Source organism: Callorhinus ursinus, unplaced genomic scaffold, assembly GCF_003265705.2.
Source record: "Callorhinus ursinus isolate GAN/ISIS: 27379988/994484 unplaced genomic scaffold, GSC_fseal_2.0 scaffold24, whole genome shotgun sequence".
Taxonomy (NCBI): Eukaryota; Metazoa; Chordata; class Mammalia; order Carnivora; family Otariidae; genus Callorhinus; species Callorhinus ursinus.
This window is the reverse complement of record NW_027397086.1, coordinates 19284421-19303273: the sequence shown is the minus strand read 5'-3', so window position 1 is coordinate 19303273 and position 18853 is coordinate 19284421. Positions and strand designations below refer to the sequence as shown.

Genomic DNA, 18853 nt, shown 5'->3' with positions numbered 1-18853 from the left:
GTTTTTTTTAAAGATTTTATTTATTTATTTGACAGAGAGAGAGAGAGAGAGAGAGAGAGAGAGAGAGAGAGAGAACAAGGAGGGGGAGGGGCAGAGGGAGAGGGAGAAGTAGGTTCCCTGCTGAGCCGGAAGCCTGATGCAGGGCTGGATCCCAGGACCCTGAGATCATGACCCGAGCCGAAGGCAGACACTTAAGGACTGGCCACCCAGGCACCCCATTTTTTTTTTTTTTAAGATTTTATTTATTCCACAGAGAGAGACATTGAGAGGGAACAAAAGCAGGGGGAGTGGGAAAGGGAGAAGCAGGTTTCCCGCTGAGCAGGGAGCCCGATTCGGGGCTCGATCCCAGGACCCTGATACCATGACCTGAACTGAAGGCAGACGCCCAACGACTGAGCCACCCAGGCGCCCCATCTTTTTTTTTTTAAGATTTTATTTATTTGAGAGAGAGTGTGTGAGCGAGCACGAGTTGGAGGAGGGGCAGAGGGAGAAGCAGACTCACTACAGAGCAGGGGGCCTGACCCGGGGCTCAATCCCAGGACCCTGGGATCATGACTTGAGTGGAAAGAAGCCACTTAACTGACTGAGCGACCCAGGCGCCCCTCAAATATATTTTTCATTTTCTAGCTTTATATGGTGATAATTCATTACTTGTTTTTGTCAAGATCTAGCTATTATTTGGAACATTTGTATTTTATAAGATTTCACAAACACTGAGATGACTAATCTCAAATAGTCCTGTGTAGTTTGTTAGGGAGCAGTTTTTGTTTTTTATTTATTTTTTAAAAAGATTTTACTTATTTATTTATTTGACACAGAGAGAGAGGGAGGGAGAGAGAGAGTGAGAGAGCACAAGCAGGGGGAGCAGCAGAGGGAGAGGGAGAAGCAGGCTCCCCGCTGAGCAGAGATTTTTTTCCCCCCCTCCCCCCGACAAAGCAGTTTTTAAATGAGTTAATTTATAGGGGAGAGATAGAGATGGGGCCAAAGAAAGCTAACTCTCGCACTGACATTTTATTTACTTATTTAATTTTAATTCTAGTAGAGCTAACATACAGTATTATATCAGTTTCAGGTGTGTAATACAGTGATTCAATTCTCTACATTACTCATCAAGCGCTCCTCAAGGTAAGTATACTTTTAATCCCCTTTACCTATTTCACTCATCCCCCCATTTTAATATCAAAGATTTCTTTTTCATTTAAGAAGGTGTTAAGATTTGGGATTTCCATCAGCTATTCATCTAAGTGTTTGACTCTCAGGAACTTTTTGGAAAAAAAATATTGTCGCCACCTGCTGGCAGTCCTGTACTACTGGGACTGTCCTCTATCCAGCTGAAATGAAACTTCAACTTCTATGATAGAATAGAAACTGCCATCTCATTTGTGTTTCAGTCATAATAACAGCAAAGTTGGTTGAATTAATTAAGTTTTTTCCCCCTGGCTAGGCCAGGCTTTATACTAGGCATTTTATTTCTCACAGTATCCGTAAGTATGAACCTTTAATGAAATTGTTTTTATGTAGGACACTCGAAGCACAGAGAGGTGATAGAATTTTCCCAAAGCCACACAGTGAAGGACAGAGCTGAGCTACAAATCCAGAAAGTGGCAACTCTCTGCTGGTGCTGCTTCCAACTGTGTGAGAAACACCTCTGGTCAATCTGGAGCGTGAAAGCACTATTATTCATGGTGAAAATATTTATTAAAGGAGCATGGGGGGTGGCGGGGAAGCAATGAAATAAATGTAAGTCAGATGTCCTGGGATTCACTTACCCCTCACTTCCTTATCACCTCCCTGAGATGCTAAGCAGACACCACCCCAGGGGGAGCCTCCCCTTTCTCTGTACCTCACAGGGCTTTTGTGAGGAGTCAATGAGACAGTAAGTGTGAAAGCCCTTTGTAATCGGCTTCCCTGTTTTTCAAATTTTACCTCTGAATGAACTGAGATCATTAAAATAGAAAGACCTGAGCTTTATTATCTTTTCCCCCTGCAGACATGTCACCTTTAGGTTGTGACTCAAAGTCTTGCCTTCAGGTTTGTAGAAGATAAATACATGAATGCCTATTTAACCAACCGAGTCACCCAGGCGCGCCCACAAATGCCTATTTAAATGTGCATTTTGCATCTTTCAGTGAAGTAGAAAGCTATTTTCCACTGCATTGCCCAATGTCCATTGTTCGAGGCTTAATTTGAGAAATTACTCTAATTCCAGAAAAACACTGTTGCCACAGGAGAAAACAAGAGCATAAAGCTCTCTCTGGCCTTGGTGGCCAGGAAACGTAATTTAGCGTTTGATGGAGCCCATCTCCATGGGGGGGGCGTCCACTCCCTCGAGGCTCCCAAAGCTTCTTTCCCTCACACGGTCACTCACCCTTCTTTGCAGGTGTAAGTGACAGTGTTCCCAAAAGTGAAGTTCCTCCCGGTGATGACAGCATCTTTGATGGCCGGTGGCTCTTCACAGACCACAAGATGGCAGGTAGGTGGCGCTCTGTCCCAGCTGCCTGAGGCGGAGCATTCAAGGACAGAAGGGCCCTGTAAGCTGGGAAAGAATGGCCATTATTCACTACTCTGGAGACGATTGTGAGCCGGCTCCAGAGCGCTTCTGTCAGTGAATGGGCTAAAACAACATCACAACGGCTGCAAAATAAAATGTGCTCCCTGGTGCTGGAGTAGGGCACTCAGACCTTGCAAATAGATTACCTGGATGAGAAGGGGTTAATAGGCTGGTTGGGATCCAGCTAAAATGGAGACAGACACCCAGGAAGTCATGGTAACTGAGGTCCAAGGGCACAGTCCTTGTCCTGAGCCTGGGCAGGTGCACTGTGTTGCTCGTGACTCTGACCTCAGGTCTTCCTTTGATTTCGCAAACCTCGCATCCCAATGGCATGGCTTAGCCACCTTTGTTTGCCTACCTGAATCTGCCTGTCTGTATCACTCAACTCTATTCACTGGATCTGTTTCTCTTCAGATCCTGCTGACCAAGTTTCTGACTGCAGCCTCTCCCTTCCGTCCCTTCTGTTGGAACACACACACACATACACCCCCACGCACAGCACTGATCAAATCAACCTCTTACAGTATTAAGAACCTGAGCCCTTACCCTGACATGCTTTTGTAACATCCCATACAATTTTCAGTATAAGCGTGGTAAGTTACGTACCAAAAAAAAAAAAAAAATCCAGATATTGGGTTATGCTTCCCAAACACTTTTTGCTTTCATGTTTAATGACAATGTTTACAGTGACTCAACTAGAGCCCTCAGAGTCAAAGTTAGGTGGAATATTTCCCTAGGCATTCCCAGCACTATAAGCTAGTCTTCATGAAGCAGCAAATTTGCGCATATCTTTTACATTTAGAAACTTGTATCTAAAGTCAGCTAGTTATATACAAATGAAACCTACTGAGTAAATAATGAGTAACAGGGTATTTTAGGAAGTTGGCTGGTGTCTATGGACTTTACCTGTATCCACTCTCACATGAATATGATGCAGTAGAAAGGTAGGTAAGCCCACTCAAAATATATTTCCCATTATTTATGCTTTCAGGGCTAGAACACTTGACCAGTTCACACATAGGAAGAGAATGACTCCAAGAACCACTAGCAAGACAGGATGATTCCTTATCACCATTCAGTGTATATCCTTTATTACACCTAAAGAGGATAAAGGGAGATTACTGAATAAAATGTCCTTTATTTTGCATAATTTTATCAGTGCCAAAACCTTTAAAAATATTGAGAATTTACACTTTACAATTTATTGGAAGAGTTCTTTTTTTTTTCCTACTGAAATAATGCTTTGAAATTATTGTTTTCCAAGACTGAATACTGTACATCTCCCCCATAGGGACCTTGCTGAGTGATAAGTAGAAAAATTAAGAGTTTGGCTTGCCCCCAGTTTATGTCATGGATTAGTAGCTGCAAACAGAAAATTCCTAGTTTGAGAATGGTCTAGGTTAGTATGAGTACCTGAGCCAAACCTCCAGCTTATAATCAAGAACACTCCTTAGCTTGCAGGGCCTTCCTCCATGGCACCCGTTCTCAGAGCACCTCAGCGATGATGGTGACAATAATAAGTTACTTGTCAAGGGATTTAAGGATTCTAGACAGGACTGCCACCATTAGGTTATGGAACTTGATTCCTTCGTACTACACGTAGTTCAATTAATTAAAAAAAAATATCCTTTGGGATTCTTCTCCTCCCTTTCAGTTTTAGATCACAGCCAGCATGTCATCAACAACTTCTACAATGTAGTTTTAATCTTACACACTTACCTGTATGTTATTTTACTGCCATAGGTAAATGCTGATCCATCAATGCCACCATTTTCTGGAATAGCAGGTGCACCACAGTACACAGCTAGAAGGTGGAAAAAACAAAGGAAGTATTGCTTTTGCTGGCGTGTAAAGAAATCTCTAAAAGCTCAAGGGCAGCTCCAAGTTATCTTGTCATGTTTAAAGATGAGCCCAATAGTTGGGTTTTAAATACAAAGAATATTGATACAGCCTAACACACGACACATCTATCCCTTAAATTTCTAGTATTGCCAAACACCATGAATCTGGGGGAATTTATGAAACATACCTTTGCAATATGGTAACAGATGACTCCATTCTCCAGACTCCAAACATGTGATTGTGGTTACTCCCAACAGCTGGTATCCTTCCTCACACGAGAAAGTGACTTGGGCGCCCAGTGTATAAACCTCACCAGAAGAGTGGCCATTTTCTGGATTTCTCGGAGCCTTACATTTTATAGGTTCTTGAAAGAGAGAAAAAGTTTTTGTGGGACAATGAGTGGTGTTCACACAACCATGCAGGGTCTCACAGCAAAAGAATTTCACTACAGTTAAAGTACCAGTTAAATCTTGGGGGGAAAAAAGCTCTCGAAGTGAGACATGGGAAGGCCTGGGATACAGGACATCAGACCAGAACACACATTTAACAGGCATTTAAACTACAGTATTTTGAAACACAGTGACTAACAAAAATATACAAAATTTACCTGGCTGAAAGGGAGCTGTTTATTGGGAAGTAGTGGTGGTACCAGGGCATTTATTAGGAGAACTTTAGCCGCTCCTACCTCCCTCAACTTCATGCCTACTTTTTAAAAGCAATTGGCTTTCTATCAAATTGATGTAAAGGCTGTACCTTAGGCAGATTTGAGAAAAATTCCCAGCCTCCCTTTCCAAACAGACTATGGATCAGAAATCCCTCCTATGTGCAAATTTGGGGTTGGTCACCACTTCTAGGAAGAGAAATAAGTTAAAGGGATATTTAGGACTAGACTTGGATATGAGTAAATGTAATACTTGAATCATCAAAAAGGGAAGATATGTTGATTCAATCTTTCTGAAGGTCATTCTGGCCATATAAATCAAGGACTTTATTTGTATTTTTAAAATTATTTATTTATTTTTTTTGAGGGGGTGGGGAGGGGCAGAGGGAGAGAGAGAATCTTAAGCCGGTTCCACACCCAGCGCGGAGCCTGATGCTGGGCTCAGTCTCACGACCCTGAGATCATGACCTGAGCCAAAATCAAGAGCCAGACGCTTAACGTACTGAGCCACCCAGGCACCCCAGAAGTCAAGGACTTTATTTTTTTTTTAAAAAGATTTATTCATTTATTTTAGAGAGAGAGAGCGTGCACGAGTTGGGGGAGGTGCAGAAGGAGATAGAGAGAGAGAGAGAATCTCCAGCACACTCCGTGCTGAGTGTGGAGTCTGATGTGGGGCTCGATACTGCAACCCTAAGATCATGACTTGAGCCGAAATCAAGAGTTGGATGCTTAATTGACTGTGTCACCCAGGTGCCCCATAAGTCAAGGACTGTAAATGAACCCTCTCAAAAAGTAAATGCCATCATAAGACTTGATTTTGAGAATTCCTCTTAACTTTCTATTTTTTGGGAGTTGGGCCTGTATTATCAAAGTTATCACAAAATCTAGAGATGTGATAAGGGAAGAGGTCAGTTTTTTTCAATAACATAATTCTGTGTGGCTGAGGCAGAGGAAACATACTGATGGTGAAGTATCTATCTTCTTTGTTCTGACTGAGGCCATAGAGGCCAGTGATTATATTTCTAAATCCCCTCTGTTATTCTTGTACTATACCGATGTTGCTCCAACATTCTGGTGATATAGCTGGCTCTCAGTTTTATTTTTCAGAGATTGGGAAGTTGGGAGAGGCACAATGCTAATTTAAAGCTCCTTTAGTTGTTGCTTATATGTCTTTTTAAAAGATGGTTTTTATCTTCTCCACCTGTCCTTGGAACTTGAAAATATTGTATTTTTAAATAACATACATTTGAAATATATAAATAAAAAAATTAATAACTTCCCAATTATACATGTACTAGTTACCTGCACAGTTTTTACCATCTCCTGTGTGGGGTGGGATACATGAGCAAATGTAGGATCCATTTGTATTCAGGCAGGAGGCATACTCACTACAATCTGACCCAACTGCGCATTCATCAACGTCTAAAATGAAGATAGCTTACAGGTAGTGAAGTTGATTGATTTTTCTTATGTATCAAATACTTGTTTTTACTTTTAAATCATTACATATCACTTAATGTATAACACTATAGATATTTTTATATAGTGAAAATATACTGTAGTAAATATAGCAGTCATGATCACATTGCAGATACACAATAAAAGCTATTATTCCCCCACTTGGTAGGTGGTAAGTAGAAGAACAGAGATAGATGAAAATAGTCTTAATACTGAGCCTGGTAACAATTCCAAATATTTCTGGCACCTCTAGGGACAGCTGCTTTGTCACTGTGGCTTGCCCAGAGCTTACTGGGATGAGATGAAGTTAACAAAGGAATGTCACAAGAAAGCCTCAGGAATTTGGGAAGATTGTCTCCCAGGGAGCTAGCATAAACCCAGGGGGTATTGCCAAGATTGATCTCACCAAGGCATGATGGTGCAATGCCATTCCAGCTCCCATTATCTGTACAGAACATCCTTGAATCGCCCAACAGGTAGTAGCCATTGTTGCATTGATAGGTCACCGTGCTGCCAGCATGGAAGTCCTCAGCTGAGTAAAAGCCGTTCTCCAGAGGGGGTGGCACCCCACAGCTAATGCCTGTAATGTGGCCAGGAAGAGCACAACCACATGAGGAGCGAAATGCTCAAAGCACATTTTGCTTATATTAAGCTAGCAGTTCAGTTAAGCGGGACTTTCTATTGCGCATAAACACAGATCCAGAGCCCTCGAGGGGTGGCAGTGGGCTGCAGCCATACCTGTGCCCTCGGCACCCAGCAGACGGTCTGGCTCAGAGCAGGCATGCAAGTCATTAATTAAAAAAAATATTTATGAAGGTCCTGCTAGACACTGTTGTAGGTGCTGAAGTTACAGTAATAAACCAAAGAGAGAAACTCCTGCCCTGTGGAGCCTGCTATGTAGTGGGAGTAGAGAAACAAGCCACAGAGAAATACGTATGTTGGTGAGAATGGATGCCACGGAGAAACTTTGCTGATCGCCCTAACTAATAAAGCAGTCTGCTTCCACCCAACCCCTCACTTTGGATTTCCCTACTTTGCTTTCTTTTTCTCCAAAGCTCTTACTTCTGGCCCTTGTTCTCATTTACTATAAATAAACAATATTTACTTGTCATTTCCTGTCTCTCCTATTCCGGTGTAAACTCCATAAAAGAGACTTTCTTCCAACTGTTGCATCACTAGAACATAGATTGCTGTCTAGCACATAGTAGGTGGTTTAAAATCGCTGAATAAATAAATGACTTGATGCATCCAACTCAAGAGATCTTTTCCTGTTTCCTACCCAGCCATAACCCATCTCTCTTGGGGCTCCAGCTCCCAGTTCTGTCTTCCCTTCTCATCTGCTTCCCTGTTGCACCTGGGGTGCAACCACAGGGCTAGTCTCTTCATCACCCATCTCCCTCATAGAGAGGGAACTATTCAGTGAATAGTTACTGTGTTTACTACTGTGGTGTATTTAGCTTTTATCTAGCATTCCTGAAAAATGTCCCTATGCTCCAACATCTGTCAGGAGCTACTGAAATGCCTTCCACAGCGGCAGCTCACGTTCACAGTGGGGGAGTGGCTGTGTCCATTGTCCTTGATTCAGACAGTACTGCACAGGGTTCCCAACCATCTGGAAGCCTGGATCACAGAACACACTGATTTTGGAGCCTGGCTTTAAGTCGGCTGACGTAGTTCGCAGATGAGGTACCAATCCTTCTAAAGGTGGGCAATCTGCGGGAAAAGAACACAGGCACAGAGCTTGTCAGCACCCTCGTGGCAACATCGCCAGGTCAAGAGTCTCAAATCACGCCTTGCACCAGCATCTGAAAGCCTTTCTACTGTTACCAAAACAAGGTGACATGTGACCAGATCCCTGGCAAGCAAAATGACCAGAAAAAGACTGCTTGAGTCCACCACTTTTCCTCTTGCTGCAGAGGTCAGCTGAATATTTTAAGGAAAAAGTGGTATTTTAAGAATATTAATGAAATGTACTTATGAGTTATCAAAACCCATGAATTCTAGGACATCTTTAGAAACTTCTTCAAATACATTGAATTTTATGATCATTCAGAGTTTGATTATTCCGTGTGCAGACTGTCATGTCCATTGCTTTTTCCCCTGTACTAACTGCCCCTAGACGGCTGCTAGGAAGTACCCTGTTGTGAGTACCCCATCTCACATAGGAGGATAGGGCTTTGGTGACATTTGAAATATTAACCATATCCTTCCTCTCATCCTATTTTCCTAATCTTGTTTTACCATTGTCTAAGTTTTCTCCACAATGAATTTTGTACTCTCCAATACAGCATGTATTTAAGTATTAAAAAAATAAATCCTTTGGATAAAGGTAGAGTAAAGGTGAATTGCTAGCTAAACAACAGACTGACAGGCACACACTACTTGACCAACAGTGAATTCTGAACTGTCTCCTTTTGCAGGAAGATCTTGGGAGTAGTCAAGAGATGGCAGTTTACAGAAGAAGAACATTCTAACCAGAACAGAATATGCTCTTGTAATTGATCTTCACTCTTCCCACAATTCCAGACAGGAAATCAGGCCAGGCTAACACATTTCCTTTTTTGAGTTCCTCTGGGCATGAGGTAGCCAGTGATTTCACCTGGAAGTTTAAACACACGTCTTTAGATAAACCTTATTTGTTTCAATATGACAGAGTTATTATACCCTCATTGAGTCCTCTTGAAAACATTCACAGATCTGGGGGGGAGGGTGGTGAAGGGAAGGAGGCTTTTGTACAGTATGATTTCAGGGGTAACAGAGAAGTCTCTTCCCTCCCTCTCTCTCCTCCATCCCCACCCTCCCCTCTCCCAAATATGCCAGTTGCCAGATAGTCTGAAATTCTGACTGAGAATTTCTTGTCTAAAGCTCTGCAGTTTATTGAGGTGTTAAAGAGGTTCCCCACATCTCATTCTCCTGTCTGCTGCCTCTGATCTAGAGGTGGGTCAACTGAGGCCTGCACAAGTTCTGCCACTATAATAATAAGGGTAGACTTCTAGAAGCCCTCGCTATGTGGCAAACAAGACCACGACTACACCTGCCGTGTCGTGTGGGATCGTGCCGAAATTCTACTATGCTATCTGTTCATCTTTCACAGATAAGAAACCGAAGCTTCGAGAGATGGAGTGACATGTTCAAAATCAGCACTACAAGGCTGTGGTCCGAACAGGGATTTGAACTCAGGCTGTCGGACTCCAGACTGGCTTTAACCACTGGCTCCTGTTACTCTCTAAGCATTGCCTTATGGCCGGCCCTCAATTTCTGCATCTTTAGTCAGAGGGATGTGAACCAGTATTCGCTCTGATTCTCTCCAGCTTGGAAATTACAAGGTCTCCTAAAATAATCATGTCTAATGAAATTTAAAAACATCACCAGGAAATTGAAAAGGGGATTAATTGAAAGTGACTGCAGATAACCTCTGCCTAGCTTCGTCCACGACCATAGCATCAAATGGTATCGGTGGTCAAGTCTGAAAACCCAGAGGCTGCAGTAAGATATGGCATCATTAGTCTGTTCACATTTTCACTAGGTTTGTACCTTTGTATCTCATTACTGTCATACACTGAAAATGGAATTGACCTGCTGTGGAGACAGGACATAGTCCCAGAGGTTCAGCTGGCTTATGGAACCCACAAAAGACTCAGCTGGGTTGAATCCCTCGCCTTTTTGGTCTTGTTCTTGCCCAACAACTAAGGCACCACCACCTAAAGAGAGGAGAGAGAAATAAGGAGGAAATTGACTTCATGTCTGTTATTCCAAACATGCTAACTTAATGAAAGCACTGACAATATAAAGGTATCAGGGAAAATTGTTGAAAAACCAAATTACCTACATTTACTGTATGTTTTACCTACAAGGACAAATTCAATATTTTATCTAGAGCAACTTAAAAAATAGTCAGAGAGGGTTTAGAATATTATACCAGATTTACAAACATTTAACTATAAAAACTACACATATACATACGTGCATGCGTACTTTATGTCAACAAAACAGGTAAGTTCTATTTTGCCTCCTTTATTCCAGGAAGTTACCCTCCATGACAGACTACTAGTAGCTGCTCTTTGTTTTCTTCTTTGTAACCCTGAAATGCTTAAATTTCTATCACCAATTCCAAGGTGACCTCTAAATTTGCCAGTGGCTACCTCATTGCCAAATTCAGCAGAAACTCATATTCACCTCTCGTGATTTCTCTTTATCGTTGGTTCCTACTGGGCTATTTCATTCTATTAAACTGTCCTTCCTGCATGTACTGGCTGGTCTGTGTTTGCCCCTCCAGAGATACCTGCCACTCTTCTCAACTCTGCTTTGTGCCCTCAAAGGCTGACACCACCTGGTTGCCTTGTTCCTCTGGCTTCTGTTTATACCCGGCTAATGGAAGGGCCAACCCAAGATAAGGAAGTGGGATGAAAGAGAAGCTTAATTTCCTGGATACCTTCCTCCCAGCAAGGTTTAGGTTTGCCTACATTCTGGCAACAACTCCCACCCCTTGTCATTTGGGGCCCATCTCTTGTGCCATTCTATTGTTGCTAGTCATGGGCGTGTTTTACTTTCATACTTTGGTTCTCTTAATCTTGCCCACACCTTTGCAAATTGTCCCTTCCTTAAACTCTCTTTAGTTCTCCTCCTTGGGGATGCCACCCGTTCCCTGCCGGGGGCTGGGCTGACTCCACTTTCTTTTCGTGAAGTCATCCTGTCCCGGCCTTCTTGAACCTTTGTGCTCATTTTGCCTCTCTTCTCTGCCTACCTCTTAAGATGCTGAGGCACCTGAGGCTTCCACCCCCGCCTCCTCTCTTCTTCCTGCAACAATCTCCCCATCTGATCTCACGCCTGCCAATTGATATATATAGAACCCCTTTTCATGATTTCCCAAAACTACATCCTTTCTTATTAATCATTAAAAATTAATACATGTACGGGAGAAAAATTGAAAAAATAAAGCATAAGGAATTCCTCTTATCCAGAAAAAAAAAATCATTTAATAGTTTTGTGTATTTCCTCCGAGGTTTTATTTTTATTATTTTTTTAGTATATGCGTATGTGTGTGTGAGAGAGATTTTAAAACACACAACTCAGGATCATACTATGTATGATGTTTGAATCTGGCTTTTTCTTCTTGGACATCCTCTCATTTCATGAGTTTTAATAGCTATTTTATATATGAATGCACAATAGTCCATACTTTGCTTAATTAATTAGTTAATTAAACTACCATTTCTTATTGGATACTGGAGTTGTTTCCAAGTTTGGTACTAAAGTATCACTGAGATAAATATATTGATACATGAGTATTTATTCAGATCACTGATTATTTTCTTTAGTCTGATTCCTGGTAGTTGAATTGTTGGTTGCATGCCAAGGGTTTCTCTAAGGTTCTTGATGAAAGTTTCTAAATTGCTTCCCAGGAAGTTTGCATCAGTTTTCATACCAGCACTCTAAAGTGTCTGCTGTGCCGAATCCTTGCCAATCACATCCTACCACTAAAAACAACTCTGTCAATTTGATATAAAGTGGTATCAACTTATGTTTTTAGTTGCATGTAGTCCTGTGATTAGAATTCAAACCCAATATATCTAAAATCAAATAGAAATTCTTCCTTCACTCCTAATCCCTGCTCTGATAATTGTCCTTTTTCTTAGAATTCCTCTCTCAGCTAACAGACTCTTCAATGGACCTAGTCACCCAAACTGAAGCCAGCCATTCACTAAGTTCTGTCATTTGGGGCTCTGCAATATTTATGGACTCCAATTCATTCTTACTGCTGTGGTCAGACAACCATCTCCTTGGGTGGCTACTATTACAGTCTCTGTGCTTTATTTTCCTATCCCTGTAACCTACTTTCACTCTTCTATCAGGTTTTTTTCTTTTTTAAATATAGAAATGCTCTTTTTTTTTAACCATAAAGGAAATATATGTTCATTATGAAATACGGGAAAAGAATAAAGAAGAAAATAAAAGCCACTTGCAGTCCCACTATCCAGAGAAGAGATAGTTGAAAACGAGAATACTTAAACACAAAAAGGAACCACTGCCCCACTTTACCTGATAATGTCACTTCCTGTTGAAACACTTTTAATGTTTCCTTATTTACTACAGGGAACCTCTAACTTTCCTCTTCATAAAAGACAGATAGTGTTAGCAGTGCTCCAGCTTATACTCTGGATATACTTGTGTCCTATGTAAACAATCACAACACAAAACAAGCAACCAAAACATACCAGCAATTCCTCTCCTCCTTGGAAGACAGTTTAGTGACCTTCCATGGTTAGCTCAGCCTGCCTCTTGCTAGTCTTACTATAAGTCCCCAAATGCATTTCTTACACAGAGTGTCACACAGCTCACCTAGGAAAAGCTGGTAGGAATTCACAGTCTGGGTAATCATGGAGTAGAAAATGGGAGAGATAACTGTTGACCTTTGTGTAGAACCAAGGACAACAAAGCTAGCAAACTTGACGTTCATCTAAGCGCCACCACGTCTGGCATCTAAGGGAATGATATTCCTTTAGCTAAGACATACCAGGTATGGGTGAACCAACAGAGAGGCCCACACCACCGTCAGATAGTTTCCCATCGATATAGACCTTCCAGGCTCCATCAGAACTCCTCCAAGTGATTGCAATGTGATGCCAACGGTCATCATTCACGGAGGGACAGTCTGTTATCTTTTCCTTGCCATTCACATAAAGAACCCAACTGTGAAAACATTCCAGGTAACAGAGTCATCAGTCATACATCGTAATCTCGTCTATGGGGCACGTTACTATTTTTCTTCTTTTCCTTATTTTTCTTTTCTTTTCTTTCTTTTCTTTTTTTTTTTTTTTGTATGTAAAGCACTTCGAGAACAACCATTACTTCTTTTTCTCCATTTGGTCACATTTCATAGAGGCAGAGTTGATTTATAAATTACACTTTATTGTAGTTCACTGAAAATTAGTTTATGTTTCTCAGACACGAAGGGATAGGAAAAAGTCTTAGGATAACGAGAGAAGTTGATCCAAGTTGAGATAATTTACCAACTGTCTATTCCGGAGAGAGTGAATCAAGAATGGAAGGAATGAGAGTTGTACAAACATCAGACTGGGTTCCTTCGTTTGGAATGGATGTTTTCCCAAGACCAAGAACTAACTTCAGAGGTCTCACAGAAAGTGAGTTCTCTCTCTGGCTTGCCAAAGCGGTCATATGGCAGACAAAGTATGTTGATCCAAAGGCAAGCCTAATTGGAACTAAACAAAGATGACCAACAACAAGAGGTTTCGAACAACCATGTCACTTTGGGGAATATCAAAGATATTAAGCAGTTTAAAGTGAAATGTCTTCAAAAGCAATTGGAGTAAAAGAAAAAAATTAGGGAAAATTGATAAGGAAGAAGTCATTGAATACCTCTCTCCATATCTTCTTAGTCCTTATTCCTAGATATTTATGGAAAAAAACAGTATTCTTATAATACTAATTGCTTCCCCTTTGTGTTTTCCCATTTTCCTTCCCTACTCAAGTGGATAACAGGTTCTCTCTTTATATATATTTTGCCTCAGGGGAGGTTTGTGTAAATTTCTTGGATTTTGTTTTTGAAAGTTTCCACTAAGAAGAACAGGGTTTGAGGTTGGGGAGAGTTCTACCAGAATAGTGAGAGTCCCATGGACTGAGGAGAGGCAAGAGAGCTCAGTGGGGCCTGCACCCTGCTCAGTAGCAATGGGACAGAAATTTGGGTAGATCTTAGATGAAAAGGCCACCACAGAATCTGTCTAGATTGAAGGCTGGGATTCCACATGGCAAAGAGCTGTGATTCTGAAGGGCCCACAGGCGCTGAGGCACTTCACAGCCCAGTGATAAGCACTGTGGACAGAGGACCAGTGATGGAAGTCCTAGCCAAGTCTGTGGCTCTTTAGCAAGACAATGGGGGTTTCCGACAATCTGTGAGAATCTAAGATAGGAAAAGCACTCGGTAGGGAAAGAAGGAGGGAAACAACCAAGGTTGGTCTTTCTGACAGCCCAGAGAGATGCAGCCCTGCAGTTGAATTAATTGATCCAAAGAGAAATAAACATCATCTTGTACACCTGAGTCTGTAGATGGATTCCTATTTAATGTATGTGTCTCCCATGGGTCAATAATGTCACTGAAATCCTTGAACCCCTGCAGGCTTTGATATATAAAAGAAAGAGCGTCAGTCTTAAGAGTCAGAGACTTAGCTCTACCACTTCCAGAGTGTGAGATTTGGGGCAAATCATCTAGTCTCTCTGCAACTTTGTTTTGCTGCCTAGAAAATCAGTTCCTCGGGCCACTGAGAAGATCAAATGAAGTAACACTTAGCAAGGAGCAAAACATAATCTGTGCATAACGTGCTATCATTGAAACTTTGCTTTCTTACAGAACGTGTCCAGATGCTCTGTTTGACCATTGTCATTGCTATCCTGCTGGAGCACCTGACCCCGTTGCTCCTCTATCCCCCAACACCAGTGTCAGTTCTAACTTGGTCCCAGGATAAGATCTAGAGTATGACTTTCCTGACATTTCTGCTTACCCATTATAATCGGTCAGGAGGAAGGTATTGTCACTGCCATTCTCAAGTGCATAGGAGATCGGTGTTCCATAATTATTGGTGTCATTGGATTTCATCCAGAATGTGCAGGTTACAGCCCAGAGAGATGGAAGCACACCATCTAGCATAACGTAACCATAGATACCCGAAACTTCAAAATCCAGGTTAAAACCTGAAGACTGGTCTGCAACAAATAAGAAAGGTATGTCAACCCTGGCACTTGGGAGGCATTTTTCAATTGTCTAAGATAAGCAGTGGATTTGCAGTACTACTGTCAAAGAAGCCCATTTCAGTCAATATGATGATGTGAGAAGCAGTTTCCATGTTAAATATATATTATTTACAAAGTATATAATACATTCTTTTAAGTAAAAGAATCAGTAACTAAGATAGGGAAAGCACTTAGTAGTAGAGAAAGAGGGACTAGCTGGAAGGAGAGATGGAATTGGGAAATTAATAAAGACAGGGGACACTAACACATGTCTGTATGCTGATGGGATGACTCCGTAGAGCAGGGGAATTGAGGCTACAGGAGAAAAGGGGGGCAACTGCAAGGGCCACATTCCACCTCTACTCAGGGCCCTCGTTCTTCCCTATTTCATGAGCAATTCAGCTCTGCCCCAATCCTGCATACCCCACTTAAGAAAACAAAAGTCCCACAGTTAAAAGACTCCAGCACTCTGAGAAAGCAGCTTAGCTGATTCTCAGACATGTCTGTGGACTCTGAACTCCTAAATCAAGTGTCCTTTCTAAACATGTGGAAGGTGAAGAGTTCTACTAAATTCAGTTTTCTCTGTTTCCCCTCTGAGCTTCATTTTCCTCACCTTTGCTCTTTGGGTTGATAGTACCTAGTTTGCTGGATGGCTGTCAAAATTAAGTAAGTATAAAATGCTTAGCATCGTTTTTGGTATGTAGACAGTGCTCGGAACAGGTAAAAATTGACATTGTTATGATCTCATTTTTAGTATTGTTATTAATAACACCGAGCTCATATATACCTGTTTCACACCTGCTACCTGAAAATCCCGGCTGACATTTACAACTGTATGAGTTTAATTCATCCACACAGGTGGCCTGATTTCTACATGGGTTAGACTGACATTCATTGATGTCTAATTCACAGTGTGGCCCTGTGAAGCCTGCTGCACATTGGCACCTGAAAGAAACAAAATGTTATTAACACATAGAAATGCATTGGAGGAAGTCTCCCATTTATGACAACACTGTCTCAACAGACTTTGAAAACTGAAAGCTCACAGATGCAGAGAACAGACTGGTGGTTGCTGGGGTCCGGGTGGGATGGGAGAAATGGGTGAACTGGGGTTTTGCTTTGTTTTTAATTTAGATAAATTGAGTAAACAACTCTGAAATGATGAAACATATTTTCCACATCAAAAAAGTGCCTTAACTGTTAGTTACCTTTTTTTTTAGTTCATTTAATTAAACCTACTTAAGACAATATATATCTGAAGTGTTGTAGTAGCAAAAATAGAGTAGGAAGTGGTTCTGGTCCAGGCAAATTATTATTTACACACTGGGAGTTTCTCTCCCCATAGAAGTGCTAGGAAAAAATATAAAAAGTTCACATGCTGTTCCAAAGGCTTTATATATATTAAACCAGTCTTTATAACAATGAGGTGACATTATTATCATTCCCATTTTACAGGTGAGTAAACTGTGGCTCAGAGAAGTTAAGCTGCCCAAGTCTCCTTGTTACTAAGTGGTGGAGTAAGATTTTAAACCCAATCTAGTGCCTTGTTCTTAATCAGTATGTGGTATAGTCTCTGTGGTATGCAACGAACCATTTAAACCTATCAGAATGGAAAATATATCTGATAATGTCAAAAGTTGACAAGGGTGTCGTGAACTGGGAAATCTCACATAGTGAGCAGAACTACAATTTGGCGAAGTTGAGGGTCTGCACTCCCAGAGCCCGTATATCCATTTCGACTTATGTGCTCTAGGAATCTACTGCACGGTGCAAAAGAACACATGTAATGAACATTCATAACAGCATTATTCTACATGTTTATGAAGAGAATAGGAAAATAAACCATGGTATAATCATTTACTGGAATACTAATCAGCAGTTAAAATAAATAAACTAGAGCCAAATGTATCAACCTTGACAGCACATAATGTTGAGTGAAAACAAAACCCAAATTGCAAAAGGATGTATCTAGTATAATACCAATTATGTAACATGTGAAACTGTACTATGCATTGTTTATGTAGTAACATATGAAGTCTGAATGAGAAAGATAGACACCAACTTCAGAACAGTGGTTACTACTGAGGAAGAAGAGGAATGTGTGCGTGCATGTGTGCGTGCGTGCATGTGTACTGGAGGAACTCCATAACTATCTTTAAAAGGTATTTTTTTAAAACAAGAGATACGAATCAAATATGGCAAAATGCTAATGTTTGATAATTACCGTGATGAGTGTGTGACTTTTATTGTTCTTGGTAATTTTTTGTATGTCTGAAATATTTTGTAATTAAAAAAGGACCTGTCCAATACATGATAATTAACATTGTCACTAGCAGGTTTACATTGGAATCGACGGGGGGAGGTCTTTACTGAGTTCTCTGCATTCAATGATAAATCTTTTGGCTAGAATTTCACTCATCTTTATCTGCCCATGTTTGATATTCTAGCAATCCAATATCCTTGTCTATGAAATAGGTTCACTTTGGGGACAACCAACATTCCCTTTGAATTAGGAGAGTTTACCTTCACCTTTCCTCTAGTTAGGATTTAGACAAAATTGGTATTCATCAATTGTTTTTGACTCTGGGGAGAATTTAGAACTCTTGTTGTTTATCTGGAAATTTCTCATTGCTTCTGGTTAGGTCAGAAGATGTAAAAAGCCTATGAAAAGATGAAGCTACATTGCTAAGACTTCCTTTCCACATCAAGAGTGAAAGTCTCACCGGCAGAATGGGTTGCCTATTTCTTCTGGATCGTGCCCTGGCTATTTGTTGGGGGGACAGTATTGAAGGGGAGAGGACTGGGAAATGTTGCAACTGGGGTACTTTTTTCCCCCTCCTTTTAACTTTTATAAACTTCCAGAGACTGTGGCATGTTGAGGACAATAAAGTTCCCTAAGATTTTGCAAGCAACACCGGTCCATCTTTTGTACTGCAGAAGCCACAGACCTTTCAAGGGGAACAGGATGAGTGTCAATTTCCAAACTGTGTTCTCCTGGCACCCCAAGAGCTGCCTCAGAAAGACAAAGTATGTCTCCTCTACAAATACTATTGTTTTCAACCACAAAAGGTTAGGTTTTATTATTTTACTTGTTTCCATTCATATTAGGTTTCTTAAGAACCAAGGGTTACTAAAGTAAAAGAAAAATGTTTGAAAACCACAGACATAGAATGTAGATTGGCTCTGTGACAGGATGATGGCACAATTCCTTCTGACGTTAGCTAGTGCAAAAACTCCTGAAAAAATATAAGACACTTGACAATGAGTTTTGTCTAATGCTTTGGTATTTGTTTCTGTGTTACTCTGTTTCCTTTCAACTTTTATGACTTCCCAAGTACAGAACGGTGGTTTCCAAATCTGGCTGTGCATTAGAATCATTAGGGAACTTAAAACACATAGGCTGCCTATTTAAAAACTACAGATTCTACCCCAGACTTAGTGAATCAGAACCTCAGGTGGTGGGGAGAGTCTACTGCTGCCTATCCTTGGGCTAGAATTAGGGAGTGGCTGACTTGGGACTTGAAGTAATATTCCATAAAGGCTGCAGATTGACTAATGGTTGAGAAAAGAAAACCAGTGCAAAGAACCAGACTTAG

At 41.1% G+C, this 18853-nt stretch overlaps 1 protein-coding gene across 4 annotated transcripts in view; it reads right to left on the bottom strand.

Annotated features, from left to right (window-relative positions):
- SVEP1 (sushi, von Willebrand factor type A, EGF and pentraxin domain containing 1) overlaps nucleotides 1–18853 on the bottom strand; it is a 193181-nt gene that overhangs the window by 55140 nt on the left and 119188 nt on the right. For 3 of the 4 annotated variants that reach the window (XM_025888607.2, XM_073876570.1, XM_073876571.1), the window contains 12 exons: nucleotides 16045–16202; nucleotides 15029–15230; nucleotides 13027–13202; nucleotides 10089–10213; nucleotides 8988–9111; nucleotides 8055–8225; nucleotides 6919–7092; nucleotides 6357–6476; nucleotides 4581–4757; nucleotides 4271–4355; nucleotides 3458–3649; nucleotides 2369–2536 (listed from right to left, as the gene is read on the bottom strand). In XM_025888607.2, coding sequence (XP_025744392.2) covers nucleotides 2369–2536; nucleotides 3458–3649; nucleotides 4271–4355; nucleotides 4581–4757; nucleotides 6357–6476; nucleotides 6919–7092; nucleotides 8055–8225; nucleotides 8988–9111; nucleotides 10089–10213; nucleotides 13027–13202; nucleotides 15029–15230; nucleotides 16045–16202 — 1872 coding nt within the window. The remainder of the gene's footprint in view (nucleotides 1–2368; nucleotides 2537–3457; nucleotides 3650–4270; nucleotides 4356–4580; nucleotides 4758–6356; nucleotides 6477–6918; nucleotides 7093–8054; nucleotides 8226–8987; nucleotides 9112–10088; nucleotides 10214–13026; nucleotides 13203–15028; nucleotides 15231–16044; nucleotides 16203–18853) is intronic. The other variant, XM_073876569.1, reaches the window with a different exon arrangement.